Here is a 27140-nt window from a genome sequence, read left to right as displayed (position 1 = left end):
GCTTCCTGGAGTCCCTCTGCCTCCATTCTCTCTCCTTCCATTTCACACTGCACAGCACTCCTGATGTAAATTCTCTAAACTGTTATTCATAGTGTTTTATCCCAAACTGACCACAGCTTCCACCTTCTTACAAAAAAAGACATTACAATTAAAGCCCTCCATATCTGATCCAAACTTACCAGCCACCCTCCTCTGTCATCTCTCCCTTTGCTCTGTCTTCTCCCTTCCTCCCATGCAGTATCCAAATCCTCCCATTGTTGAGCTCCTTCGAGGACAAAGACCTTGTTTGATCCATATGTGTGGCCACCATATCACCAGGCCTTCTGCCCTGCACACTCAAGTGCTTAATTATTTTGTTGAATGGTTGCCCCTCCAAAAAAAGTCCTAAAGGCCTAAAAGGAGAAAGGAAAAAGAGAAGGGGGAGAAAGGAGGAGAACAGGAAGGAAGGAAGGTGGTTGGAGAGCATGAAACTGGGAAAGGATCAGGAGGGAGAGATGGGAAGAAGCAAGACTGAGGCCCTGATCCAAGCCGTGGGGTCCCATGAGTGAGACCACACTTCTGGCTGGTCTGTGTCTATCCAGTTCTTCCTGGGCCCATGATTCTCTGCCTCACCTCTGGATCCCCAGATGTGTCTGTCACTCAGCTCTCTCTCCCTTTTGGTTTTTCTGGCCCACATGGAGTGGGATTCAGTTTAATATTTTTAGAACTGTGGTTCCCATAACAACCAAGCAGGAACTGTTGTCCCTAAAGTGTAGCACGGGCACACGTGCGCACATGCATAAACACATATGCACACGTGTACACTTGTGCACATGCACACACACACACACAAGTACAGGCATACACACTGACATACATTTGTGCATTCGCTCATACGTATATACACTCATGCATGCACAAGCACACCCACATATGTACACATGCATGCATTCACACATATATACACTCACAAACACATGCACACACGTGCATATGCACAGATATACACCTGCATGAACATGCATGTACATACATGCAGAAAAACACGTGTGCATACACAACCATGCCCCAAATTATTTTTGCATGTTTGTAGGAAGCACAGAGGACAAACATCACTAAAACAAAAGACAATATAAGGACATGTTTGGCAGTCTGCAAGAGCAGGTGGATTTAGGAAATCATTTTGGCAGGGGAAGGCTCCTTGGGCTTAGTATAGCAAAGGGGTGCAGGCGGGCATTGTATTGAAGCATAGACTTTGCAGTTTGGTGACTTGAATTCAAATCCTGACTGTGCCCTTTGTTGTGCTCTGAACTTTAGTTTCCCAATCTGTAAAGTGGGGCTAACAATAATACCTATTCAATAGGTTTATTGACAATTGAATAATATGCATAAAATGATTAGTGTGATGCCCAGCATTTGGTTAATAGGAGCTGTTATAATCTAAATCTTAGAAGAAATGATTTCTTATTCACTCAATCTAAGAGGACTTTCTGGAGGAGGAAAGAAATTTAGGAGCTAGGGGAAGGAAGAGAAGGTGTGGGGCAGGAGGGGAATTTGACCTGACTGGCCGGAGTCCATATTAAATGTGCCTCTCTTCAAAAGCCACCTGACAACTCTACAGATTATCCTTCCAGACACTAAATGCCCAATATCTCTGCCTTGGCAGGAACAGGATGGGGTCGAGGAAAGTCCTCTTCAGCCTCATTTATTGGCGAATCCTGGGGCTATGCTAGATTTCTGTACTGCTGTAGCTGGACTGCCCCCATGGCCTTGGCCCTCAGCCCTGCGCAAGCCAGTTTCTTTACCTTTGCCCAAGCACTGCCCCTAGTCTGAAATGCCATCTCTTCTTTTCCTCATCCAAAGCTCAGCTCAGCTCAACCCTAGGTTTGGGAGCCCCAACACCCTGTCTGATTTCCCCACTGAAGCCCTGTAGACTTTCTCCAAGCCTAAGACAGTCAGATTGTTCCTGCTTCAACAGCTGGCTGGACCTTAAGCCACGGGCGGGCCCTCTAGGTGCTCCAGTCCCAGGGAGTCAGGCTTCTCCCCTAACCAAGTTTGAGGTGGCAATGGGTGAGAAGGAACCAGGGCCAGGGGCCACTGCCCCTTTCTTCCTCCTCCAGGTCCCGGATAGGACCTGTGACGGGGACACGTGCTCCTAGACGACACCCTCAAGGACAAGATTGGGTCCCGGGACATGACAGAGCCCCTCCTAGTTCCCCTGGTTCCCCACGGATGCCCAGAGGGGCCCGACCCAGGCAGTCTCCGCGGAGACTGTGCGTCTGACTTGAGGTCGCTCAATGCACAGCCCCGGCGCGCATCCCAGGAGGCTGCCTAAGGGCCGGTGGCCGTGATCCCAGGAGTAGTGCACCGCGCCGGCGCTCTTCCCGACCCACACCCCCCCAGAACCGCCCACCTCCGAATTTGCCCCGAATGGGAGCAGGCCCAAGCCAGAGTGGTAGGGTTAGGGCGGAGAGGTTTGGATTAAAGGTGGGCAGCGCAGGTCACAACCGGAGGTGCCCGGGGCATGGAGAGTGCACTGGGCGGTGCTGCGACCCAGGAAAACAGGGACTGAGGGGGAGCGCGGCTGGGGCGCCCCTGCACCCTCAGGGCGGTGCCGCGGACCCTCCCCCACCGAAGCCACCTTCAGCGGAAAACGTGGGGTCCCGGCGCAGCCGCTTCTGGCGGCATCTGCCGCTCCCCAGCTCGCAGGAGAGCCCGCCCCGGAGGAGGGGCCGGCTCCGCCCCACCTCCTCGCCGCCTCCCTCCCCCTTCCCTTCCTTTCCTCCGGCCGCGCGCCCCCTCCTCCTCCCTCCTCCTCCTCCATCCTTCCCCCACCCTGTTTGTGTGCCCCTCCCGCTGCGACTGGCTGGGAGGCTCGGCCGCCCCCGCCCCGAGAGGGAGGCGGGGGCACCAGCCGCGGCGGCCACCCGAGGCTGCGGAGGGGAACGAAATCCGAGGCCCCGAGGCGGCCCTGCATCCGGCCCGGGCACGCGGGGGCTGCCTCTGCACCCCCAGCCGAGGGCCGCGGGGCCTGGCCTCGTCGCGGGGTGGAGGAGGTAAGGGCGAGTCGCGGGCGCGCTGCGGGACCGCTCCTGGAGGGAAGGCTGGGAGGACCTCAGCCGCTGCCTCCTCCTCTTGCTTCCCCTCCACCCCCCACAGCCCTCTGGAGGCCCGAGAGGCTCCCGGACAGGGAGGGATTTGGGCAGGCCAGGCCAGAGGCAAGGAAGGGGTTAATTTAAGGAATTAAAATCAGAACGATTTGAGACCAAGCTTCCCATCCCCCCCCCCCCCCGCCAGTCGCTCCCCGAGCCAGGCTGGGGGGCGGGGGCGGGCTCCAGACCCCACTGAGACTCCGGACCTTGGAGAGCTGGGGCCAGAGGGAGGGAGGAGGAAGAGCGCCCTCAAACCCAGCCCTCTCCACCTGCTTCTGAAAAGGGGTGGGGGAGGGGCTTGGTGTTGAGGCCTGGCTGGGCACCTGTGCGGGTGTCTGAGGGTGGGAGGGTTTGGGTGCCCGTATGCACGTGTGATAGTCTGGATGGTCTGGAGGTGTGCATGTGTGTGCAATGCATGTTTCTGTCACCTCATATCCCAGTGCCTCTGCCTGTGACTCTGCCCACAGTGATCTGGATGTGTGCACCCCACTGCATTGCTTTGCATGTGAGTGTGTGCCACGGTGCCTGCGTGCACTTGCCACAGTTTGCCTGTGAGTAGCAGTGGGGCCTGCTCTCTCCTTAAGTCGAGTCTGCAGTGAAGGGCCCAGAAGGTTTTCTGGGTGTGGGATCCAGGTGCTGGAGCTATGTATGTGTGACCTTGGGAGGTGTGTGCATGTTTGTAGGAGCCAGAGAGTGAGGGGGAGCTTAGAACAGAAAAGGCAGTGTCAGGGCTGTCAGGAAACAGAGGACTGGATGCAGTGACCCCAGTGGCTCTTCACCAGGCTATAGTGACTATTCTGGGAGGTACACACGTTGGGCCACAGCCCTAGGTGTGGAGAGCCAGAGCCCCCACCTCCTTGGGTTTTAGAGCATCAGGGAGCATTCCTTTATTCCCCATCCACAGGGGCACCTCCACCTGCCTCCCTACCCTTCAGATACCTCCTCCACCTGCTGACAGATGTCTCCTGAAAGCACTGAGCTTAGAGTTTCATTTCTTTGGCCTGTAATGCCATCTACTAATATCCAAATCTTCCTCCCCCATTTCTGTAATTTCCACCTTCTCTGCTCTCCTGCACATGGATTTGACATGGAAAGAGGGAGAAAGAGCTGTTGGGCCCAGAAGGCCAAGTAGGAGGGAGAGTAGATGCCAGGGGCATGGTGGAGAGTTGGGGGCAGGGGAATGACCATCAAGAATGAAACTCTGTGAACTTGTCAACTTTGCCTGATCTGAATTTAACAAAGAGACAGAAAGAGGGATTGTGGTGGTATCCACGCACTTGTTTCTAGATTTAGGGAATATTTATTTTTGGCATATTTGTAGTGGGAAGGGGTCATGGTTGTGGAAAGGTCATTGCCATCCTGCCTTTGAATTCCCTGGACTTTCCTACCTCTCCGTCAGCCCACCACTCCCTTCATTCATTCATTCAACAAGTATTTATTGACTGCTACCATGGGCCAACCTGTGAATATTATCATGTTGGTAGGACATTCTACTTCCAACCCAGAGAAACATGGTATTGAGACTAAGAGCATGGTTTTGAAGTCAGTCAAATAGTCTTGGGTTCAAATAACTATTTCAGTCATTCACTGGTGTATAATAACAAACCTCCCCAGAATATAGGTGCTTAAAACAACACTGATTTATTATTTCTTGTAGTCTGTGGGTTAGCTGTCACTGTGACTGTGGGCTCACTTGGCACTTCTCAGCTGCATTCAGTTATGAGACTGGCTGGAGAGGAACATCAAGGTGGCCTTTCATCCTCCAGACACGTAGAGGTCTCTCTACACATGGCGTCTAATCACCCAGTAGTCTAGCCCAAGTCTTCCACATGGCAGCTGGATCCCAAGAGGAAGTATTCCAAGAGGATGCTCTGCCTGCATCAGTCTCCCTTAATGTCCTATTGGCCAAAGTCACAGCCAAGCTCTGAGTCAGTGTGGGAGGGGACCACATAAGGGCAAGAGTCCTGAGGCGTGGCTCATTGGCTGCCACCAAAGCGACAGTCTGTTACAGTCACTTACTGGCCTTGGATAAGTGTTTTGGCCACTCTGATCCCCAATTTGCTCATCCTAAAATGGAGGTAATACCAGTTACTTGGCAGCACTCACCTGAGGACCAAATGACAACCATGTTTTCTCACCAGAATAATTAGTAGATGAATGTTCACTGTCTTGATTACTAGGCTGCAAGCACCTTGAGAGCATTACTATCTAATTCATTTTTATGTCCCCAGTGCCTGGCACGGGCCTTGTGGTTGACCTCTTTCTGTTGGGTGGATAGAATAGAATGAAACAGACAAGTCCTAAGCCTTGGAGCTCTGCAGGAGCGACAGTGTCAAGAAGACACAGCAAATTCTGAGTTCCCAGTGGGTGACTAGCAGAGCTAGTCAGGGGGAAGCACCTGTTATTTGAGGTGATTCTTGATTTAATTGTAACCAAATTCACCCAGGTCCACGACAATGAGTGGTGGCAATCACTTTGGTTACAGAAATCAATCAATTGATCCATTATTCACAGCAATTGTTCTAAGAATATACTAATGTCTGTTGTGCGTGTGGAAAGTGTGAGGGTGAGTCATTGTCCCTGCCTTCTAATGTATGTGTAGGGTGGGATCTGATGTACAAACAGGCCCATGACCAGCCAGCATGTGATACCTGTTACCATCTGTGAAGAGCTATGGTAAGGAGTGATTCGTGTTGCGGTGTGACTTGAGCTGGAGGAGGGGGCAGAGGGCTTCATGGAAAGGGTAGCATGTGAGCTGGGCTTGCAGGATTCACCGGTTAGAGAAGGGAGTCCCAGGGGGAGGGACCAGCATGAGCCAAGACCTGAGGATATGACATCACAATGGCACTTCTCAGTGAAACTAAGCCCCATGGGGCTAAGGATACACATGAGATGCAGAGGTGAAAGCTAGGGCTGGCCAGACTGAGTGGTGGTCAGATTCCAGCCAGCCTTGAGGGCAGGCAAAGCAGGGAGGACTTGACCTCTCAGAAGATGGCCTGCCTGCAGAGATGTTTTATTAGAAGAAGAGTGATGTGCCTGGATCTCTTTTTGCGGAAACCATGAAAATTCAAAGCTGGAGGAGTTAGAGACTCCAGTTCAAAACGGTATCAATGTCCAGATAGAACGGGGTAGTAGGTCTGGGGCAGTGGCTATAGGGAAAGCAAGAAATAGAGTCGGGGGTGGAGAGGTAGAGTGTGTGCTCAGCATGCATGAGGTCCTGGGTTCAATCCCCAGTACCTCTATTAAAATCAATCAATCAATCAGTCTAATTACTTCTCCCTCTTAAAACACAAAAAAAAGAAATAAAGTCAAATATTTTGAAGATAGTATTGACAAAAATCAGCAACTGATGAGATCTGAGGGGGATTTTGAAATTCAGAGATGCCTTGGAGGGGTGCATGCAGGGTACCAAGTAGGTAATGAGCATGTTGGTCAAGATGGAAAACCTGAGAAAGAAGCAGGTTTGATGGTGAGTCTTGTGAGCTCACTATTAGCCATATTAAGCTCTGAGCCGCCTGCATTGAAATATCCATTTTGTCCTCCCTACTTACTGCTTCTAAGAAGCACTTTTAAAAAAAGAATTGCTATAAATTACAAGTCTGAGGCATTGAGTTATCCATGCTTCAGGCTAGCGGAAGTGATGGTATAGGTTAAAATTAGGTTATCTGTAGAAGCATTTAAATATGTTCAGGTGGCTTTTATCCTCGATAATGTCTCCGGATTCTCCCAGGCAGCCTCCTCCCCTTCACAGCTGAGCATCCTGCATCCACTCACGGTCTGCTCGCATCCTTACCTCACTCTCCTCTCGACCCACCTCAGCCAGGCTCATTAGAGTGGCCCTCTCTATAGTCACCAGTGGACCTTTCCCACCTCTGCTCTGACTTGAGTTGTCCACGCCTGTTGTTTACACTGAATTCTACACTCCTTCCACCCCTGACGTCCTCTTCTCCCTAAGGTTTTCTGCCAGAAGTCCCATTTCTGCTGTTGGTTCTTAGGAACTTCTTGGTTCTTCTTACTCTGCCTCTTTGAGCATCCACCTTTTCCCCACTGCTCTCTTCTCTCTGCACCCTCTCCCTGGTCCTGCTCATCCAACTTTGTTTTTATGCTTAAGTTGCCAAAACTGTATTTTTGGCTCCATACTGCAAACTAGGTACCAAACATCTTGACTTCCAAGGCCCACTGGAACCTCAAACTCATGGAATCTACAACCAAGCTCACTATCTCTCCCCAAAACCTGCCCTCATTCATTCTCCCTCTTACTGAACCACATCCCCATCTACAGAGATGCTCAAAACCCAAACCTGAGCCTGATCCATGACTCCTCCCTTTCATACCCGTGCAGTCATTTGGTCACCAAGCCTTCTCCACTCTCTTAATTGCTCCCACATCCGTCCTTCTCCCCATTTGCACTCCTGCTACCTTGGCTGACAGTTTCCACCTCTGTGGAGGGCTGTGTTCCTACAGCCTTCTTCCTGATCTTGGCCCTCTGTGGTCCATTCTCTAAACTACATCTGATTAAGTCCTTGCCATCCCCTCATTCCACAAACACTTACTGAGCATCTACCCTGTGGCAGGCTCTGTTGCTAAGTGCTAGGGAAACAGCAGTGATTGAGAAAGACAGTGTCTCTCCCTTCTCTGAGCCTCCATTTTCCTTCCTCAGGGGAAGCATCCCCTTTCTCACTTCCTTGCCTTTGTACATGCTGTTTCTGCTACTCAGGATGCCTTTCTTCCCCTCCTCAACTTCAATAATTACCCTTCCTCACCTGACAACTTTACTTTGCTCATCAAGGGTCAGCCTAGATACTACCACATCTGGGGGTTCCCCAACCCCCCATTTCCTCAAGCTAAGTATAGACCGTGCCAGTCTCTGGCGTAGCGTTTATGTCATGACTATATTGTCCAATGCTTTGTCTGTCCCAGGAGATCACAAGCTGCTTGAGGGCAAGGACTGGACCGTGTTGGTCTGTGTGTCCACAGCGTATCTAGCACAGCACCTGGTATATTTCATGGGACAGAGCAGGGACTCAGTAAATGTACATTAAATATATTTATGTTTGAATAGAGTTTAGGAGGAAATTCTAGGTTAGGAATACAGATTTGCAAGAGTATTATTTAAGACTTTTGATTGCAAGTGATAGAAATCCAACCCAAACTATTTTAAGTCAAAAAGGATAGGTACTCATTCACGTAACCAGAAAGAAGAAGGATGAGTGGGTCTTGGGCACAGCTGTGCCCAGGTTCTCAAAAATAGGTGAGGACTCTCTCTCTAACCCTTGACTCAGCTTCCCTCTGAGTGTTGCCACATTTTTTTCTCCATGAGGGCTTTCTCCATGAGGTAGCGGGGGCCGCACAAGGCCATAGACAGCTTAGTCATCCTAGCATATGACCCCACAGGGGCAAGAGGACTTCTTGGTCTTTCATATAAATTCCCAGTGAGGGGTTCAGTTGGCTCAGCCTGAGGAATCATTATGGCCAGGAAGACTGGGGTGCTATGATTGGTCAGGCCTGGGTCTACCCTACTAGGACCGGCAGCCCTGTCAGAACCACATCCTCTTTTTGGGCGGCTCACCAAAAAGAGGACAAGATGTTGGTAATACCAGAAGGTGAGGAAGACTTGCTGAGCAGATAAAAATAATAATGTCCACTGCAGGAGATCTCAGTGACCACGTGGTAGTGGAAGCCATGAAAATGTAAGATGATCTGTGTTTCTGGCAGAGTCGACATGTGAAAACGTGACAGTAGACAGGAGCCAGAGAAGACACAGCTTGAGATGGCTGGTCTTATTTAGGAGATGAGACTTACACACTGGAAAGCCTTAAAAAAAAAAAAAAAAAAAAAAGATAATGCCTCTGGTTGATTCTTCTACCCAGAGATAATCTTGATCTGGACTTAAAAGAAAGTAGACTTGAAATAGACATCTGAGATGGGGGGAAGAAATAACAGGTCCTGAAGATGGCAAGGGGGCAGGGCCAGGCTGGAAAAGGAGGCAGGTCTTAGGTCTGCAGAGGTTGCTGATTTGGGGAGACTAGAATGCAAAGGAAAATCTCTGACTGTTCTGTCAGGCTGCTCACAGTACAGGATTGGGATGGAATTTGAATAGACAATGCTTCTATTTTTCTTTTTCTGTCTGTCCTCTCCTCTCCCTGCCTCCATCACCTTCTTGCCTGCATTCAGGCAAAGCTTCATGCTCATGCTGAGGTGCTGGGTATATGTAGGGAGAAACATTCCTAAGAATGATTCATAGTCATTCCTCAGCTCCCAGAGATGGAGGGAAACTGTGGGGTGGGGTGGCCTCAAGTGAGCAGCCACCTGGACCCCAGAAGCCCCTTCCTTCCTCTAGCTTGCACATCCACACTCAGACCTGCACCCCCTAGGGTACCCCCTTCCCCTGCTCTCTAGAAGCCTGCCTAGCAAGGTGCTGTGCGGGGATAGGGTGCTTTGAGAGTGCATGGAGTGGGGAGGAATTAAGCTAGTACTTCTGCAGCTCTGAAAGATGCCCCCACAGGAGGGACCAGCTCTTAGCTGGGATGGACAGCCACACACAGGTGCTCTGGCACCAGGCTGACCGTACGTTAAGAATAACCCTATTCCTGAACAGTTGTGTGTGTGTGAACCAAATGCTACTTACAATATCTCCCTGGTCACTCTGCCAACTTCTTCAGTTTTATCTATGTCATTCGTCTATTCAGGTTTTTTCTTTCTTCTTGAGTCAATTTTGATAATTTATATTTCCCTAGAAAAGCACTCAGTTCATCCAGATTTTCAAAAATTTGGGCCAAGAGTTGTACCTGGTCGCATTTCAGTAATTAAAAAAAATCTTCTCTGTGTCAGTGGTTAGATCCCTTTTCTCATTATAATATTATGTCTTTGTTTCCTTTCGTTTTTCTCTTTGAATAGATTCGCCAGAGGGCTATTGGTTTTGTTGGTCTGTTCAGGGAGCCGTCTTTTGGATTCATCTCTCAAGGCTACTTTTCGAGTTTTAAGATACCTAAAGGGTGACAATGTTAGAACAGTAACTAAATAGTTCTCAAAAAAGAGATTCAAGTCCCTGTCTTATTTATACTAAGGTAATTTTAGATGAAATAATACAATAACTTGGATTTGCTCAAAATTATCCAGTGGTAGGGGTAAGTGTGAAGCCGGGAAACAGTGTCCAGATGAAACAAAACTGGCCACGAGTTGATAATTGCTGAAGCTGGATGATGAGTACAGAGAAGTTCCCCATCATATTGTCTAGATTTTGGAACATGTGTTAAAATGCCCATCACAAAAAGCTGTTTGTTTGTTTTTTGAATCTTTCTCTCACCATGCATACCAAAAATTTCTAGATGGATTAAAACTCCAGTGTATAAAAGGAAACCACACACCCTGAAGAATTTGCATGCTAACCAATCATTGTCAGTTTATAGTGTTATGGCTATTTGTTTAAAGCCCTTAATTTAAAAAAATCTTCTGGACTTTTAAAACATTGAGATGACAAAGTACTAAAAGAAAACATATAACTTTATATAACCCTTGGGTGGGGATGGGTTTTCTAAGCGTTGACAACAAAAACAGAAATCCAAAAGATTTTACCGAAGCAAACTTTAAAGCTTTAATATGTCAATAAAGACTGTAAACAAAAGTAAAAGCCAGTCAACACACTTGAGAAGAAAATGTCTGTTATATAAATGACAAAAGATCAATATCATAAAAAGTCTTTGCAAATCAATAAGAAAAGATGAATGCTCAGTATAAAAAAGGAGCAAAGTAGTGCACAGACAAGTCACCAAAGAGATATAAATGACTTCAAATTGTGGGGAAAAAAAAGTCCAGCCATTAGTAATCAAAGAAATGCAAATGAAACAGCTAGGCTATTTTTTTCTCTTTCAAATTGGCAAGAGTACTTCAAGGCCAAAGCACTAAGCCGAGAAGTTTGGCTACAGCTGACGAATGATGGGAGCCATTGAAGGAGCATGAGCGGGAGTCATCTGGAGACAGAGGCATCTGGTGCCTTGTGTAGGATGGTGGAGAGTGGAGAGACTGAAGGCTGGGCCAGCAGTCCAGGAGTTGAGGGAGCACAAAGCATGAGTAAGAACAGTTGTGTTGTGAGCATTTGAAGGAGGAATCAGCAGAGATGATTTGTTGGTTAGCAGAGAGCAAAATCGAGGTGTCCAGTGCTGCGGGGTGACTGGGAGGACAGTGGCACTGGTGAGGGAAACAGGGATGCTGGGGAGTGGGTGAGGGGAAGTCCAAGATTTGATTTTTGACACTGTGGGTCGCTGTGTCAGTCTACAGCGTCTTTACTGGCAACTGACTCAAATGATTTAAGCTATAAAAATTTTTTGCCACCTCCCACAATTGACAAGTCCTGGGTTAAAGTTTTAGGCATATCTGTATCTGCGTGCTCAAGGGATGTCATCTCTAGTCTTTTTCTTCTTCTTCCCCAAAGAAAGGACAGAAATGGCCACCAGCATCTCTGGGCTCATATTCTGCCAGCTGAGCACAGGTCCTGGAGTGGCTGGATCTGCCTGGCCGAAGAAATGCACCCAGTCAGTAACTAATGATATCTGTGACTGATGGACAGGCCAAGGTCACGTGCGCTCCCCTGGAGTCAGGGGGTGGGGTCAGCCCTACCCAAACAGCATAAACTCAGAGTGGGGAGAGGTTTTCCAAGGGAAAATGAGGGGTGGGGGGTCCAACCACAAAGGGGGACTGGAGCTGAGCAGCTAAAACAATAAATGTCCACTGTCTTCCACCTCTGTCCAAGATCCAGACAGATCTCTATTCTCCTATAATTAAAAAAAAATTTTCTGTTTATCATAATGCAAGTATCTGTCACAAAAACTTAAAACACACCTGTCCTACCTCCGGAAGGAGATGTTCCAAGTTCTCACCCACTTACCCTGCCCAGCCCCAATTCAACATCTTGGTGATGGGCTGTCTGTCTGTCATGATACTGAGCCAGCCCCTCATGGTCTTTCAACTTATGGCCAAACGACACTGATGGAGGGAAAATGGGATAGCTGAAAGAACAAAACCCCTCCCAGTTGAAGAAGGGAGATGAGATAAAACACTCAGGGATCACAGGTCCATAGCGTGGTTCACATGCTCGACCACTCGGTGTGCACAAGGTTCCCTGGCCTGCCTGTCGGCTGCTCTGGTCCTGCTGTCTCTGAGAGCCTCCCCTGCCCTTCATGCTCCGTGGCCGTACAGGAAAGGGGCTTTGAGGGGTCACCTTCCATGGGTGCAGGTTTGGGGGTGGGAAACTCTAGGGGCTGAGTAATCTCTGGCCTTTGTTTTCCAGGTTTGTGGTTTTTTTCCTGGCAATACAATACTCTTAATCATTAGGAAGCTCTCAGTCAATTTACATTCAGCCATCCCCAGAGCTATTAACCAAACTAGAGACCTCACTGAAAGTTGTAATTCTTGAATCAAGTCCCTGGTGATGGTGTTGGGGGAGGAAGAGGAGTTGTCTCTTAGCAACAGGCCTTGGTCCTCTGCCTGTCCCAGGAGCCCTCAGTTATGTGGCTGGAGCTAGGCCTCTGCCGCCGGCCAATGCAACGCCTAGCCTACGGTGAGAGGCAGGATCCATTTGCTCCTCCTCACTTAAGCTGCATCCCAGTGGAAGGCTGCTTGTGTTGGGCAATGGCTGCCTCTGTTGAGCTGGGAGAGTGTAGCCACAGGGGTTCAAGAGAGCCTGAGGAGTCCGTAGCCTGTCAGGCCCCAGGTTTGTCTCCCTCTGTGTTTCCAGCCTGCCTGTCTTTGCTTGAGCTGACTTTAGCTAGAAGCAGAGGACTGGCTCTTAATTATCTGACTCTCAGCCATATTGGATTACTGGCCTCAGGCAGAAAGGGCCTCTCTGAGCAAAGCTGCATTTTCTTCCTCTCTGCTTTCAGATGGGCCTCTTTCAGCCACAGTGTGTCTCTTTCTTGCTGGACCTTTCTGAAGTCCCTGGGAAAATTCGCACCCCAGCATGGTGATATTTTTATACAAGTCCCCTAAAGTTCTAGCCTTGGTAGGAACATCTGAGTTCTAGAGGCAGTGGGAGAGTTTAATCAGCTGCTTTGTTTCTGTGTAGCTGTGTAGATGGGGTTCACCAGCTTCTGAGTAGGGGGAGTGGTACACTCTTAACTCCCCGACTTAGTTCAGCTAATTCCTTCTTAGGGTCTGTGCTTTAAAAAAAATTCCATTTCTGATTCTAATTTCTGAGTTTGGACTTTTTCCTAGTATAAGTAAGACAGCCCAAACTCCAACTGGCTTAAGCAGAAAAGGGAATTGATTGACTCACACCATCAAACAGACTAGGATCTCAGAGTGTGAGGAATCTCTCTTCCTCCATCTCAGTTCTGCTTTGTGTTGGCTCCATTCCCAGGTGGTTCGTCCCAAAGGAGACAAAGATTGGCCCTCTCAACCCTGGCCCTCTCCATCCGCTTAGAAACCTGAGCCCAAAGAGGATGCTTTCCCAGTAGTGCCAGAGAAGTCCTGGAGAAATGACTCGCTGACTCAAGTTGGGTAATCTGTGCCCACCCCAGGACTCTGTTCGGCCAGGCCAATATCACATTCTTATCCCTGGAGTCAAGGGTGGACCATCAACTCCTACCCAGACCACATGGACTGAGAGAGTAGGGAGGAAAAGATGGTTCCCCATGGACAAAGCAGGGTGCTCTTACCAGGAGGAGGACTGAGTGCTGGGCTGGCAAAGGGAACAGACATCCACATGGAAATGCCAAAAGGCAAATGGAGCTCCAGGATAGGTAAGGATGGAGAGGTGGAGCTGAGAGGCAAGGCTTAAGGATGTGATTGAACCAGACTATGGGAGTGAACCAGACTACCTGGAAGAGGATAGAGGCTAAGAGGGGCATGAAGACAGACCTCCCATCAGGAGGTAGCAAGAAGAGGAGGTCAGAGAACCCAAACTGGGCAGCTTCATTGCAATAGTACCATCCAAGGGACCAACGAGGTGAAGACCCTTGATGCATCGTCTGATTAGCAAGTGGTCTGTGACCCGGGGGAGCACAGTGACAGCAGATGGTGGCTGAAGCCCAATTACAGGCATTTGGGAAGAGGATGGCAGTGAGGAATAGGGTAGAGACCCCACAAGGCAGGGGAAGAATGACTGGAAGCCAGAGATGAGGCGGAATGGGCAGCAGGAGTTGTGGGTGACCAGGGGTGGGATGCCAGGAATGGTGGTGACTTGTGCCAGAAGGGGAATGAAGAAGACAAATATGGCCCTTGGAGCAAAGGGCAGGGCAGGGATGGAAGGGTGTGGCCCAGAAGCAGGAACAGGAACAAACAGTGACACACACATAGGTATCATCAGGTGAGGTTATATCTTGGTCACTGCAACATGGTACCATTAGTCCAGCCGGTCTGATGAGTGTGGTTTGCGTGACATGGACATAAATAAGCATCTTCTTTTAAGGATTTTTTTTTTTTGAGATGTAACATACATACAGCCAAGTACATATAGTGCACTAATCTTAAGTGTCTTAAGTGTATTAACTGTATAACCTATGCATAACCTGTATAACCACCACTCATACCAAGATAGAGACATTTTCAGCATCACATAAGGTTCCCTCTTGACCCTTCCCAGCCCATGTAGGCCCCAAGGGTAACCTTTATGCTGATTTCTGTCATCATCGATTTAGTCTGTTCTTGAACTCCATGTATATAGAATCCTACAGTATGCACTATGGTCTGGCTTCTTTCATGCAGCATAATATCCATTGGATTCACCCATGTTGTTGCATGTACCAGTGGTCCCTTTTCTTATTGCTGGGTAACATCCCATTATGAATATACCACAATTTATCCATTCTGCTGGTGACGAGTACTTCCGTTATGTCCAGGTTGGAACTATTATAAATAAAACTAATGCCTTTTTTTCCCCCTTAGAGAATTCTCATTCTTTCTCACTCTCATACGCGCACAGCCCTCGCGCGGGTGCCGCAGGCCAGTCCCCAGTGGGAGGGCTGGCCATTGGTCCCCTCTCACCCCTCTCTTCTGGGCTCTTGTTTTCTGGGGAAGTCAGTTTCGTCACCGGTGGAGGATACGGGTTGGAGGTGGGGAGGGATACCACCCTCCTAAGGCCTGCTCCCTCTCTTCTAGCCTCCTGGCCCCCGGCCGCCAGCGCCCTGAGCCTGCCTGACCCCTCAGAGGGGCTCGCCCGCGGCCCCCCATGAGCGCGCCCGGCTGACCCGCAGGGCGGCCGCGGTGGAGCCCGGGCGCCGCGGGGGCGTTGGGGCCATGGCCTCGCTGGACCTGCCCTACCGCTGCCCCCGCTGCGGGGAGCACAAGCGCTTCCGGAGCCTGTCGTCGCTGCGCGCGCACCTGGAGTATAGCCACACGTACGAGACGCTCTACATCCTCTCCAAGACCAACAGCATCTGCGACGGCGCCGCGGCCGCCGCCGCCGCCGCTGCCGCCGCCGCCGCCGCCTCCGGCTTCCCGCTGGCGCCCGAGCCCGCCGCCCTGCTGGCCGTGCCCGGCGCCCGGCGCGAGGTCTTCGAGAGCACGTCCTTCCAGGGCAAGGAGCAGGCGGCTGGACCGTCTCCCGCAGCGCCGCACCTGCTGCACCACCATCACCACCACGCGCCCCTCGCCCACTTCCCCGGCGACCTGGTGCCCGCCAGCCTGCCCTGCGAGGAGCTGGCTGAGCCGGGCCTGGTGCCCGCCGCCGCCGCCGCGCGCTATGCGCTGCGCGAGATCGAGATCCCGCTGGGGGAGCTGTTCGCCCGCAAGTCAGTGGCCTCCTCGGCGTGCTCGACGCCGCCACCCGGGCCCGGCCCCGGCCCCTGCCCCGGACCGGCCTCCGCCTCGCCCGCGTCCCCTTCGCCCGCCGATGTGGCTTATGAGGAGGGCCTGGCGCGCCTCAAGATCCGCGCGCTGGAGAAGCTGGAGGTGGACCGACGGCTGGAGCGGCTGAGCGAGGAGGTGGAGCAGAAGATCGCGGGCCAGGTGGGCCGGCTGCAGGCCGAGCTGGAGCGCAAGGCTGCCGAGCTGGAGACGGCGCGGCAGGAGAGCGCGCGGCTGGGGCGCGAGAAGGAGGAGCTGGAGGAGCGCGCGTCTGAGCTCTCGCGCCAGGTGGACGTGAGTGTGGAGCTGCTGGCCTCGCTCAAGCAGGACCTGGTGCACAAGGAACAGGAGCTGAGCCGCAAGCAGCAGTGAGTGGCCCGCAGGGCCCTGGGGTGGGTGGGTCCGCGAATGTTCCTGAGTAGTTGACTACGTGTGTCACTGTGCCGCCGCCACCATGTGAGTGTGGCTGTTTGTGGCCAAAGTATATGGGATCTGTGGCCACTGGCATGTAATGGTGGTGCGTGTGGGGCCAAGAGAGTCATGAAGGTGTGTGTTTAGGACTCTGAGTCCAGGGCGGTATGACTGTGTGCCTGTCTGAAGACGGTTTCTCTTTCTCTGCCCTCCTAGCCAAGGCCAGCTTCTACATTACAGCACCAGATCCTCCTCCCTTTGCTTTCTCAAAGACATGGCTCAATTCTCCCCTCTCCTTGGTCCTCACCAGGTTTCCCCATCTACTGTATCATTCCTAAAAACGTATCGACGTACTGTCCTTTCTCCCATTTGCCTTTGCCCCAAATCACCCTTAAGCTACTGACCTTTCTCTCCTCTTTATAGAAAAAATCCTAGAAAATATTGTTTATAATGCTGGTCTCCAATTTCTTTCCCCCACTTTCTCTCTTGAACCCGCTCTGGTCAGGTGTCCATCTCCATTTCTATCCTCCATGTCATCAGTGGCCATATTCATGTTGCCATGGCCAGCTCATCATCTTAGGTCACCCATTAGCAGCATTTAACACAGCTGCTACCTTGAAACGCCTATCTTGGCTCCCACTCTCCTGGGATTTCCTTCTTTTTTTTATTTTTTTAATTTTTTTTCCTTTTTTTTTTTTGTTTTTTGTTTTTTTGTTTTGTTGACTTCTTCTCAGTCTTCTTTGCTGGCTTCTCCTCATTCCTCTGGTCTTTGAGTGCAGAGTTATGGATTGTATAGATGTTATTTATCTGTCCCCATTGTGACATAAGGTCCATGAGGGCAGGAATTTTTCTCTGCTTTGTTCACTGCTGTAGCCCCAACACCTAGAACGGTGCCTGGCGCATGCAGGTGCTCAATAAATGTTAAATGGATGCATGAACCACTGTGAATGCATTTGAGAGTAAATACTCGCGTGACTCTTAAGTGTGCTGTGTGTACCTGCAACTCTTGGAGGCTGGTGCAACTGTAAGTGTGCTTCTGCACCAGAGAATGTTTCTGAAAGCGTGTGTGTGTGTGTGTGTGTGTTTCAATGTGTTGACTGTGCCTGTGAATGCACTTGATATGAGTACATGCCCATGAGTGTGTGGGGCTGGGTACTGGGCTATGTGGACTGTAAGTGTGTGCCTGTGAGTGTTTCTAGGGCGAGAGGGTGGCTGTGTGTGACTGAGTATGCCTATGAGTATTTCTGTGGGGAGCAGGCAGGGGTGTCTGCTTGTGTGTTTGGGGCTGGGCTGGTGGGGGCTGAGTGAGCAGATATGCGCATTTCTGTGTGTGCCATGGTATGGGCAGTGTTCCTGGGAGTGTTCTATGTGTACCCATGTGACCATGAGCAGACCCTGTGCCCATGTCTGTCCCTAACACTCAGGGTCTCCTCCAGAGGGTGGGTGGGCAGCCAGGCCGAGGCCCTGGGGGTAAGAGACTGCTCCGGGCCCAGGGAGGTGGTGCAGATCGACCAGTTCCTGAAGGAGACGGCGGCGCGGGAGGCCAGCGCCAAGCTGCGGCTGCAGCAGTTCATCGAGGAGCTCCTGGAGCGGGCGGACCGCGCCGAGCGGCAGCTGCAGGTCATCAGCAGCAGCTGCGGCAGCACGCCCAGCGCCAGCCTGGGCCGCGGAGGGGGGGCAGGTGGCGCGGGGCCCGGGGCCCGGGGGGGCCCAGGCAGAACGGTGAGTGCCCACCTGCCTGCCCTCCTCCACCTGCACCCCTGAGCCCTGCAACCCAGCCTCACACGCGGCCTGATGCCCCCCCTGTAATGCTCCAGGCTCCCCTTCCTTGGCTCTTCCCCATGAGCAGACCCCAGGCCTGAAGCAGGGGTCCAGGGACAGGGGAGCCCCTTTCACGGCAGAAGTGCCAGCCCGGAGGCTGGAGTGAGATAGGACCCAGCAACCCCTGTCCTCTCTTCTGCCACTCCCTGCAAATGAGCCCCGGAGCCACATGAGAGCCTGGGGTGCTTGGTGGGTGGGGGGAAGGGGCTGGTGAGCCTGTCTCTCTGGGCCGTCTGTCTGTCCACTTGTCCATCTTTCCCAACTTGTTTCCTTCTCTCTCCTCTCCCCGCTCTCTTCTCTCCATCTTGTGCCCTGTTTCTCCTGCTCCTTCTCATCTTCTGGCCTCCTCTACCCCCTGCTTTTCCTGCCCACTCTTGGGGCCCACAGCGAGAACACCACGCAGGCCCAGCCATGCCCAGCACATATGCGGTGTCACGGCATGGCTCCTCTCCCAGCACCGGGTAAGCCTCGGGACCAGCCCGCCCCACACAGCCCACCCTCCCCCTGGAAAGAGCCACTGGCCGGCTGGATGGCTTGGCTTCTCCTCCTCCTACTATCCTTCCTGGGGCACGTCTGTCTGCTTTACCACACTCAGAGGGGATTCTTGGAAAGTAGGGTGGGGGAGTTGCCCTTGGCCAGTGGTACGGGTGGTACGGGGAATGTAGGGCTGGCCTGGTGCCCCTTGCTCCTCACCATCTGGTCCACCCCACCTCAGGGCCTCCAGCCGCATCCCAGCTGCATCCCAGAGCTCGGGCTGCTATGACAGTGACAGTCTGGAGCTGCCCCGGCCAGAAGAGGGGGCCCCTGAGGACAGTGGCCCCGGGGGTTTGGGCACAAGGGTCCAGGCTGCTAATGGTGGCTCAGAGCGAGCCCAGCCCCCTCGCAGCTCAGGCCTGCGGCGCCAGGCCATCCAGAATTGGCAGCGCAGACCTCGCCGACACAGCACCGAGGGGGAAGAGGGTGACGTCTCGGACGTGGGCTCCCGAACCACGGAGTCAGAGGCCGAAGGCCCCTCGGAAGTCCCCCGCCCTGGGCCTTCTGCCGCTGGGCCATTGAGCAGCTGCAGGCTCTCAGGTGAGTCCTGGGTGGGGGGACTGAGAAGCCAGTCTGTCTATGGTGCTGGGCCCTCTCATGGGACACAGGGCTGAGGCAGTAAATCTCTTGGGCTCCCACACCTCCTGTCCACTTGCCCCAGACTTCCCACAGTGAGAATGACAAACTCCCTCCTACACAGGGCCCTGCAAGCTGCTGTGACAGGGCAGTGCTATTGCACGGGGACGCTCAGATTGGATATTGCACAAGGATGCCACAGCTAAGGCGGTCCATTCACATGACATTTACAGGAAGGGAGTTGAGTGTTTAGACAGAAGCCCAGGGCCAGTGGGGAAGGCCCCCTCCATATACACACAGGGCCATGCGCATATGTGGGTGGGTCAGGGTCAGGGTCAGGAGGCTAGAGACTTCAGGTCCTGGTGTGTGGCTGTGCCCTGGTGACTGCTCTGGGCAGCCTCTCACCTGTCTTCCGTTCATAGAGGCATGGTTTCTATCCATCTGTACCCTAGCCTTCCAAACCCCTTTCTTCTTCAAGATTGACCCAGTTAGTTGCCTCATCTAGGGTGACTTTGGACTATGTGCTGATATATAATCTTAAAAAGAAAGTTCACTTGAGGAAGGGCCACGTTTTCCTAACCTGCGAAATTAGGGATGGGAGTGACGCAGGGGAGGGAGAAGCAGAGGCCTTTTGTCCCTCCTCCCAAGTTGCTGGTCCCCCAGCATGGGTCTCTCATGCCCCTTCCTCCTGCAGTTCCTACCCTCCCACCTGCATCCCCATCCTGGCCTTTGACCCTCCACATTCACCTTTGACCCTCTGGTATTGTGTAGCCCGACCCGAGGGCGGCAGTGGGCGGGGTCGGCGAGCTGAGAGGGGCAGCCCCTCACGCTCCAATGAGGTCATCAGCCCGGAGATCCTCAAGATGCGAGCCGCCCTGTTCTGCATCTTCACCTACCTGGACACGCGCACACTGCTGCATGCCGCCGAGGTCTGCCGGGACTGGCGCTTCGTGGCCCGCCACCCTGCCGTCTGGACACGGGTGCTGCTGGAGAATGCCCGGGTCTGTTCCAAGGTGCCTGTCCCTGCCGGCCGCGCCTGCCCTTGGAGTCACCCTTGCTGTGAACCTGCCCTTTCCTGGCAGATTCTTATCCCCACAAAGTCTGAGCGTTGCAACCCTTATAATACCCCAGCTCCAGCCTGAGTCCCCAAAATGATCTCATGGGGACTTCTATCCTGGGGTTGGTCCACCTCCAGCCAACTGAACTCAGACCTCCTCATCCCCAGGTAACCCCCCTCTCTCTGCAGTTCCTGGCAATGCTGGCTCAGTGGTGCACCCAGGCCCACTCGCTGACCCTGCAGAACCTGAAGCCCCGACAGCGGGGCAAGAAGGAGAGCAAAGAGGAGTATGCCCGGAGTACCCGGTGAGGCCGTGGTGGGTGAGTGGGGGGGTGCTCCTGGGTCCCAGACCCAGGACTACGTGGGGATGCTTCCCAGATGAGGAGGTGGCCACAAGCAGCTCCCTGACCTCTTGGCCATCCCCAGGGGCTGCCTGGAAGCAGGGCTGGAGTCTCTGCTGAAGGCGGCAGGGGGGAATCTGCTGATCCTGCGCATCTCCCACTGTCCCAACATCCTCACCGACCGTTCGCTCTGGCTGGCCAGCTGCTACTGCCGCGCGCTGCAGGCCGTCACCTACAGGTGAGTCCACGCCACCGGAAGCAAGGCCTCGGGCCCAAGGGATCCCTGGGCTCTGCATACCCTCCCCCCAGGGCTCTTGGGTAAAGGGACCCAAGAGCTCTGTGGCCCAGGGGAAGGGTGGAGAGGCCAGCAGAATGGCCAACTTTATCTTTTCAACAGAAGTGCCACAGACCCGGTGGGCCATGAGGTCATTTGGGCCCTGGGCGCAGGCTGCAGAGAGATTGTCTCCCTCCAGGTGGCGCCTCTTCACCCCTGGTGAGCCCTGGCAGGGGTGGGGAGGGGCAGGGTTGGGCCTGGTGTGGGGCTGAGGACTGAGCAGATCTGGGCCCTATCCATGAGCTGTTTGGGGTGACAGGTTCATCAGTCTGTGCCTTTAGGCGACAGGAGCAGGGCTTCTGAATCAGACTTCAGGATCACGTCCTGGCTTGCTAGCAGTGTGACTTTGGGAAACCCAGTCATGCCTTAGTTCCTCACCTGTGAAGTGAAGGTGATGTTAGGGTCTATCGTATTAGGACTGTCACTGGCTCTAGTGAGATGTGTGCATAAAGGCTGCAGAGCCCACGTGAGTGTTCATAAACGCTGGCTGAAGTAGCCAGGTTTGTTCGGCACGTGAAAGGCAGTTCAGGGAGGTCAGTGTGTAATACACAACCGAGTGGCTTTCAGAGAATCCAGGGTGTGAGATCATCCATTGCTGTACCTGGAGTTCCTCACACATACCAGGCTTTTGCACTCCCTGTGCCTGCCAGCCAAGCCCCCCGTGGACATGACACCTCCTCCCAGGTCACCCAGTGTCCCTTCACTAACACTCTGGTAGAATTTGTCCCTGCTCCCCTGCCTCCATTCCGGTGGCACCTTGTCCTGGCCCCTCCGTTTTACAATGAGTTCTCATATGTTTCAGTCTGCACTAGACTCACGTTTCTCAGGGCAGAGGCTGTGAATGTCCGTTTCTGTATCCCTGATACTGAGCGCATGGCAGACACCCAAGAGACGTCTGCTGCCTGGGTGACTGTTGAGTGATGAAGTGTTCAGGGAAACAGCAAGTTTGGTGTGAGTGGTGGGCAGGACCCAGAGGGCAATGAGTGTGGAGAAGAAGGATGTACCAAGTTTGGAAAGCCTTGTCTAAGGGGTTGACATTTTTGCATTTTATCTAGGAAGCACTGGGAAGCCATTGGGGGATTTTAGGTCTTAAAAAACAGAATTCTATCAGTCTGATAACGTTCTGCCCCCTTCTTCCCAGAACTGTCCACCTCTTGGGGGCAGAGATGATGTCTATGTTGTCGCCACTGTGTCCTCAAGGCTGAGCTCAGTTGTTCTTGGCCGTAGTGGACACTTGAGAAGCATTTGTTGAATGCCTGAGTGAGAGGTTGTGGGACTGAGTGGCTCGCTGTCAGCAATGTGGAGGATGGGAGGGCGGGGAGGCTAATATGACCAGATGGATATCAATGGTGGTCTGAACTGTGGGTTGAAGAGTTATTCAGGAATCAGAATCTGCAGGTCTTGGCAGGAGGTGAGGGAAGAGGAGTCATGGAGGATCCCAAGTTTCTGGCTTGAATGGTTGGGTGGTTGGTGGGGCCTGGCCTTGGGGGGCAGGACCTGAAAGAGGAGCAGGTGTGGGTATCGGGCAGCCAGAGGCTTCCCTGACCCCCTCCCTCCACCTCTCTCCAGCCAGCAGCCCACGCGCTTCAGTAACCGCTGCCTACAGATGATCGGTCGCTGTTGGCCCCACCTCCGGGCCTTGGGGGTTGGGGGTGCCGGCTGTGGGGTGCAGGGCCTGGCATCACTCGGTGAGTCTTTCCTCGGGACTGGGTAGGGGGTGCTGGGAAGCAGGCATGGGTGCAACACTGAAATCCCAGGGGGGCTCGGGGCTGCAGCCTGGGAGGTGGCAGGAGCACCACAGCACCTGGCAGGGGTGACCTGGGGTGCTTGTCAGCAGGACCCCTCCCTCTTCTGTCTTCCTAGCGAGAAACTGCATGCGGCTGCAGGTCCTGGAGCTGGACCACGTGTCGGAGATCACCCAGGAGGTGGCGGCTGAGGTCTGCCGGGAAGGCCTGAAGGGACTGGAGATGTTGGTGCTCACGGCCACCCCCGTCACCCCCAAGGCCCTGCTGCATTTCAACAGTGAGTGATGGGGATGCAGGGCGGGGTAGGACCGTCTTCTCTTATCATGCTTTCAGCAAGTAGCATAACTGACTCCCTGTCGCTCCTGGTCAGCAGACACCAGCACTGGAGTCAGACTGACCAGGGTTCTAGTCCTGGCTTTACTACCGGTGCCTTCCGAGGCCAGTGTGGCATTCAAGCCCTTGCCAGCATCTGATCCAGATGGTTCAGTTCAATAGTCATTGCCTTGTGCTCAGTCCACGATGGAGACGTAAGCTCCACAGCACCGTCTACCATCCACCCCGACATGAGCCTCCAGTCAGGGGCGCGGCAGGAGAACAGTCTGGTTCTGGAGTTCGACTGACCTAAGTCTCAATTCTGGCTCCACTGCTTCTTAGCTATGTGACTTTGAGCAAGTCACTATCCTCCTCTTGAATCCTGGATCTCCATCTTCTAAGCTGACTTTCTAGAATGGGTGGGAGGATTAAATGAGATAATGTGTATGAGCCCCCCGCCCCCCATGACAGTTCTTAGGGTGAAGACTTCAGCATCGTCCTCTGGCCCCGGCCTCCCCCCAGCCCCCTACTCCCCTCCTGGTCATTCTTCCACCTTCACTAAGGACACAGGTGTGCAGCTTGGGCTGCACACGCCTGAGTGAGACCATCATCCAGGACTGTTTGGTCCCTGGCAGAGCCCCATGTCCAGCACTAGAGGTTCTTTGACCTTTTTGTTGTTCCCAGGCTCCTCTTCTTCCCGCTCCTTTCAGCCTCCCCGCCTTGCCCAGGACTGACCACCGGAACTAACTGCTTAGCCTCCAAAATCCTAACCTCTAGAATCCTCTCGGCCTCTTGACCTTCTTGATCCTTATCCCCCAACGTCATGGCAACATCCAGTCCCTTAAGCCCTCTGCTGCCAACTTATTTGCTCCCTTCCTCCCCTCATCCACGTTCCAGCTGAGACCGATCAGCCTCACCTCAGCCCCTCAGTCCTTGTGGTTCGTTTCCAAATGCCCAGGCCATAATACAGCTGTCCCCTCTGCCAGGGAAGTTGCTAGAGCCCGTGTACAGCTGGCTGTTGTCCGCTTGTCCTGCCAGAGTCCACCGCAGCCCGTGCTCTCTGGCCTCACCCTCCACCTTCTCCCCTTGCCCAGCTGAGCCTGGATCTACTCCTGGTGCCTGGCACGTGACCGCCTCTCAGAGGTTCTGATTGCATTAACTAGCCTAGAGGAGAGGAGACAGCCCCACTGTCCCAGGCAAGCCCAGGCCAGACGTGGTCCCCACCTTACCCACCTTTTCCCAGGCATTTGCCGGAACCTCAAGTCCATTGTGGTCCAGATCGGGATTGCTGACTATTTCAAAGAGCCCAGCAGTCCTGAGGCCCAGAAGCTGTTTGAGGACATGGTGACAAAACTCCAGGTGAGCGGTTGGCTCTGAGGCCACCCAGGACCCCAGGTGACATCTGTAGGCTAGAGCTGGAGACCTGGGTGTTTGAAGGGAGGGCTCCACCTGTCTGGCCCTGAGGGGAACTAACGCAGGTTTGGTCTGCAGGCCCTGCGACGGAGGCCCGGCTTCTCTAAGATCCTGCACATCAAGGTGGAAGGTGGCTGCTAACCCGAGTTGGGGGCTGCAGGGCCCCTGCCAGCCCCACACCAGGGCACCCTCTTTGGACCTCCAGAGGGCCCCTGATTTGGATTAGACCTTTGGAGGCCTAGTGTTATCCCTGGCTTCCAGGGAGGGGTTGCCAGTCTTTTGTCCTTCTGCTGGGACTGTGGAGCAACAGGCCTGACCCTGAGCACTGCCTCTCCGGGGCAGGGGTTCGGACAGAAGCTGGCCCCAACTCCCACCCCACCCCCAGTTGGAGCAGCCCTCTGGGCACAGGCAGCGAAGAGCTGAGTCACCACCAGCACTTGGTGTCACCGCCCTGAGGATCTGCAATAACCGCCAGTGGCTCCTCGGCTGCTCGGGCTCCTGGGGCAGGCCTCCCCTTTCCGAGGCCCAGCCTCTGGGTCAGGAGCCTCTGCTAGGCCCCCAGCCAGAGCGGGCTCCACAAGGCAGCTCAGACTTGGCAAGGAGGGCTCTTCTCTTCTCCCTGCCCTGTCCCAGCCCTGCGTGGGGCATCCCCTTCCGCCGGGGCTCTGGGTCCACACGCTCCAGGGAAAACACAGACAGGCCTAGGGGTCTGGGAATGTGGTTGGCCGAAGGTGGGAGGTGAAGGTGCAGGCAGGTAGTGGGAGTGGGCTTGGAAGGGCAAAACATTCAGGGTATCGAGACCACCCCTCCCAAAGGGAGACATTGCCAGGTAGAGAAAACTGAAGAGTTTTTATTGGTGTAGAAAAGACAAGACCCCTGGCAGTCACCACTACCCCACGACACACCAGAACTAAATTCAGAGCTAAAAGGTGCATGTTTCTATACCTTCCACCAACCCTGAGCCTCTGGAGGGGTGAGGTCCTAGTTCTGGGAAACGCTGTCAGCAGTGAGACGCAGTTCCTGCTTCTAATTCAGGTGCTTGGTTAGGAGTCTGATGGCCTTTGGGTCCCTAAGGCTATGTGGGAGGGAGTCAGTGGGCTGCCCTGTGTGCTGGGGCCTGGAGGAGGCCAGAAGGAGGGTGGTTTGGTTTGCTTCTTTGTCTGGGTAGCTTGCTTGAAAATGTGGCCTTGGTAGGGAGCCAGACCCATGAGGCTGAGAACGAGGAGGAGCCTCCACATTGGACTTGCCCCCCTCCTCAGTCTCTGCCAGCCCCATGGGCTGAGGGCTGTGTTGTGGGGGTCTTCTGCCGGGGGCAGTGCTGGGAGCTGAGTCAGAATCACTGGCTTAGAATGCAACCTTGCATGGTTTCCCAAGGACCAGGTCCTGGCACTATGGCTCTAAAGACTCAGGGCTCCCCAGTTCCTCCTCTTAGGACTCCCACAGCAGCACACAGGCTGTGAATCCTGCCAACGTTCATTTGGAAAGTTCTTTCAAACACGAATCTAGATCCATCTTAGGGTTTCCTTCTCTCCAGTTACAGGACGGGCTCTCAGTCCTAATCATTAGGCCACTAGTCCTGGCTTACGGCTGGGCCCCACTAGTTTCTCAGTCCTTTCCAGGGACGCAGCTTTCTGCCACACCTTGGCACAGACATCAAGGCCCACCCTGGTTACCCTGTGACGAGGCCTCCAGAGCTGGGCACCCGCAGGCCCAGCAGTGCGCTCAGCTTCCCCGGCTCCCAACCCAGCTGAGTCCTGGCGTTTCCCACTGTTGATGACTTTTCCTCCATGGCTTATTCTGGCCCTGCCCTTTGAAGACCCCAGATATCAAGGGTGTCATGTTGGCAACTCCCTGTCCAGCCCTGCATGGAGCCTTGGCTGTGTGGCATCTCCACCCCAAGAGCAGCAGCTTCCATTGGCTCCTACCTCTCCAGCCCTGTCCCCAGGAGTCACGAAGGAGAAGCACAACTCTCCTGTGCTCCGCAGCCTGGAAGGGAGGTGGAGGTCCATTCGGCCTGGCTGCCCTGGGTGTGTCTGTCCTGCTTTGCCAGCTGCACCCTCCATAGCCCCTGCTCCCTGCGACCCCAGGACCAGAGGGGCTGCCCTCCCTGTCTCCTGGACAAAGCACAAGGGGATGCTTGCTTGGCCTGAGCCTGTCCTACTAAGGGACTTTTTTTCTGCCCCAGGAAGCCTCCATCCCTGAAGACAAGGCTTTGGGCACTTTCTCCCTGGGAAGGTGCCCACTGGAACTGGGTCAGTTCTGGGAAAGCTCAGGGTGCACAGGCAGCAAGCTCAAGTGGGAGAAGGGTGGTGCTGAAAGGTCTGACCTTTGTCCCAGGCTTCTTGTTCGTTCACCTGTGCAGTGGTGCTGAGCACCACCCCACGGGGGGCAGCGGTGAGCAAGACTCCCCTCTCCTCTGGAGGTTAGCCTCTCACGAGTTTGGCTGTTTCCAGGGAACCCACCTGTATTTTCCAGCTGAGTGTGGGAGGGCCGTGTGGGCGGGCATGTCGCACAGGCCCAAGCCCCTGCCAGTGGCAATGACGGGTCACAGCGTGTCCCACTGCACACCTGGGGCTGACAGACTTGTGCGCCCTGGCCTTCATGTCTGTCCTGCAAACTGGCGGGTTTGCAGGCTCCCCCCAGCCCCCCACCAGCTCGATAGTATTTTTGCCTCTCCTCAGGGGG

At 53.7% G+C, this 27140-nt stretch overlaps 1 protein-coding gene across 1 annotated transcript; it reads left to right on the top strand.

Moving 5' to 3' along the window:
* Positions 1-2774: 2774 nt before the first annotated feature.
* On the top strand, positions 2775-25725 carry FBXO41 (F-box protein 41). Its single transcript, XM_074341319.1, has 13 exons — positions 2775-3035; positions 15225-16279; positions 17816-18044; positions 18531-18604; positions 18859-19217; positions 20025-20266; positions 20500-20615; positions 20737-20889; positions 21049-21144; positions 22555-22673; positions 22849-23007; positions 24286-24401; positions 24534-25725. Exons 2-13 carry the CDS (start codon positions 15363-15365, stop codon positions 24594-24596), a joined length of 2643 nt encoding a protein of 880 aa, XP_074197420.1. The 5' UTR covers positions 2775-3035; positions 15225-15362; the 3' UTR covers positions 24597-25725.
* Positions 25726-27140: the final 1415 nt, after the last annotated feature.

The sequence above is a fragment of the Camelus bactrianus genome, chromosome 15, assembly GCF_048773025.1.
Source record: "Camelus bactrianus isolate YW-2024 breed Bactrian camel chromosome 15, ASM4877302v1, whole genome shotgun sequence".
NCBI lineage: Eukaryota > Metazoa > Chordata > Mammalia > Artiodactyla > Camelidae > Camelus > Camelus bactrianus.
The sequence above is the reverse complement of the archived record's forward strand: the minus strand, read 5'-3'. Positions and strand labels throughout refer to the sequence as shown.

Bases quoted from the DNA above. Each gene is read 5' to 3' on its own strand.
- FBXO41 (XM_074341319.1), top strand. From the start codon at position 15,363: ATGGCCTCGCTGGACCTGCCCTACCGCTGCCCCCGCTGCGGGGAGCAC. The intron at 20,616-20,736 runs GTGAGGCCGTGG...GGCCATCCCCAG, and splicing joins GAGTATGCCCGGAGTACCCG to GGGCTGCCTGGAAGCAGGGC. The intron at 24,402-24,533 runs GTGAGCGGTTGG...TTTGGTCTGCAG, and splicing joins ACATGGTGACAAAACTCCAG to GCCCTGCGACGGAGGCCCGG.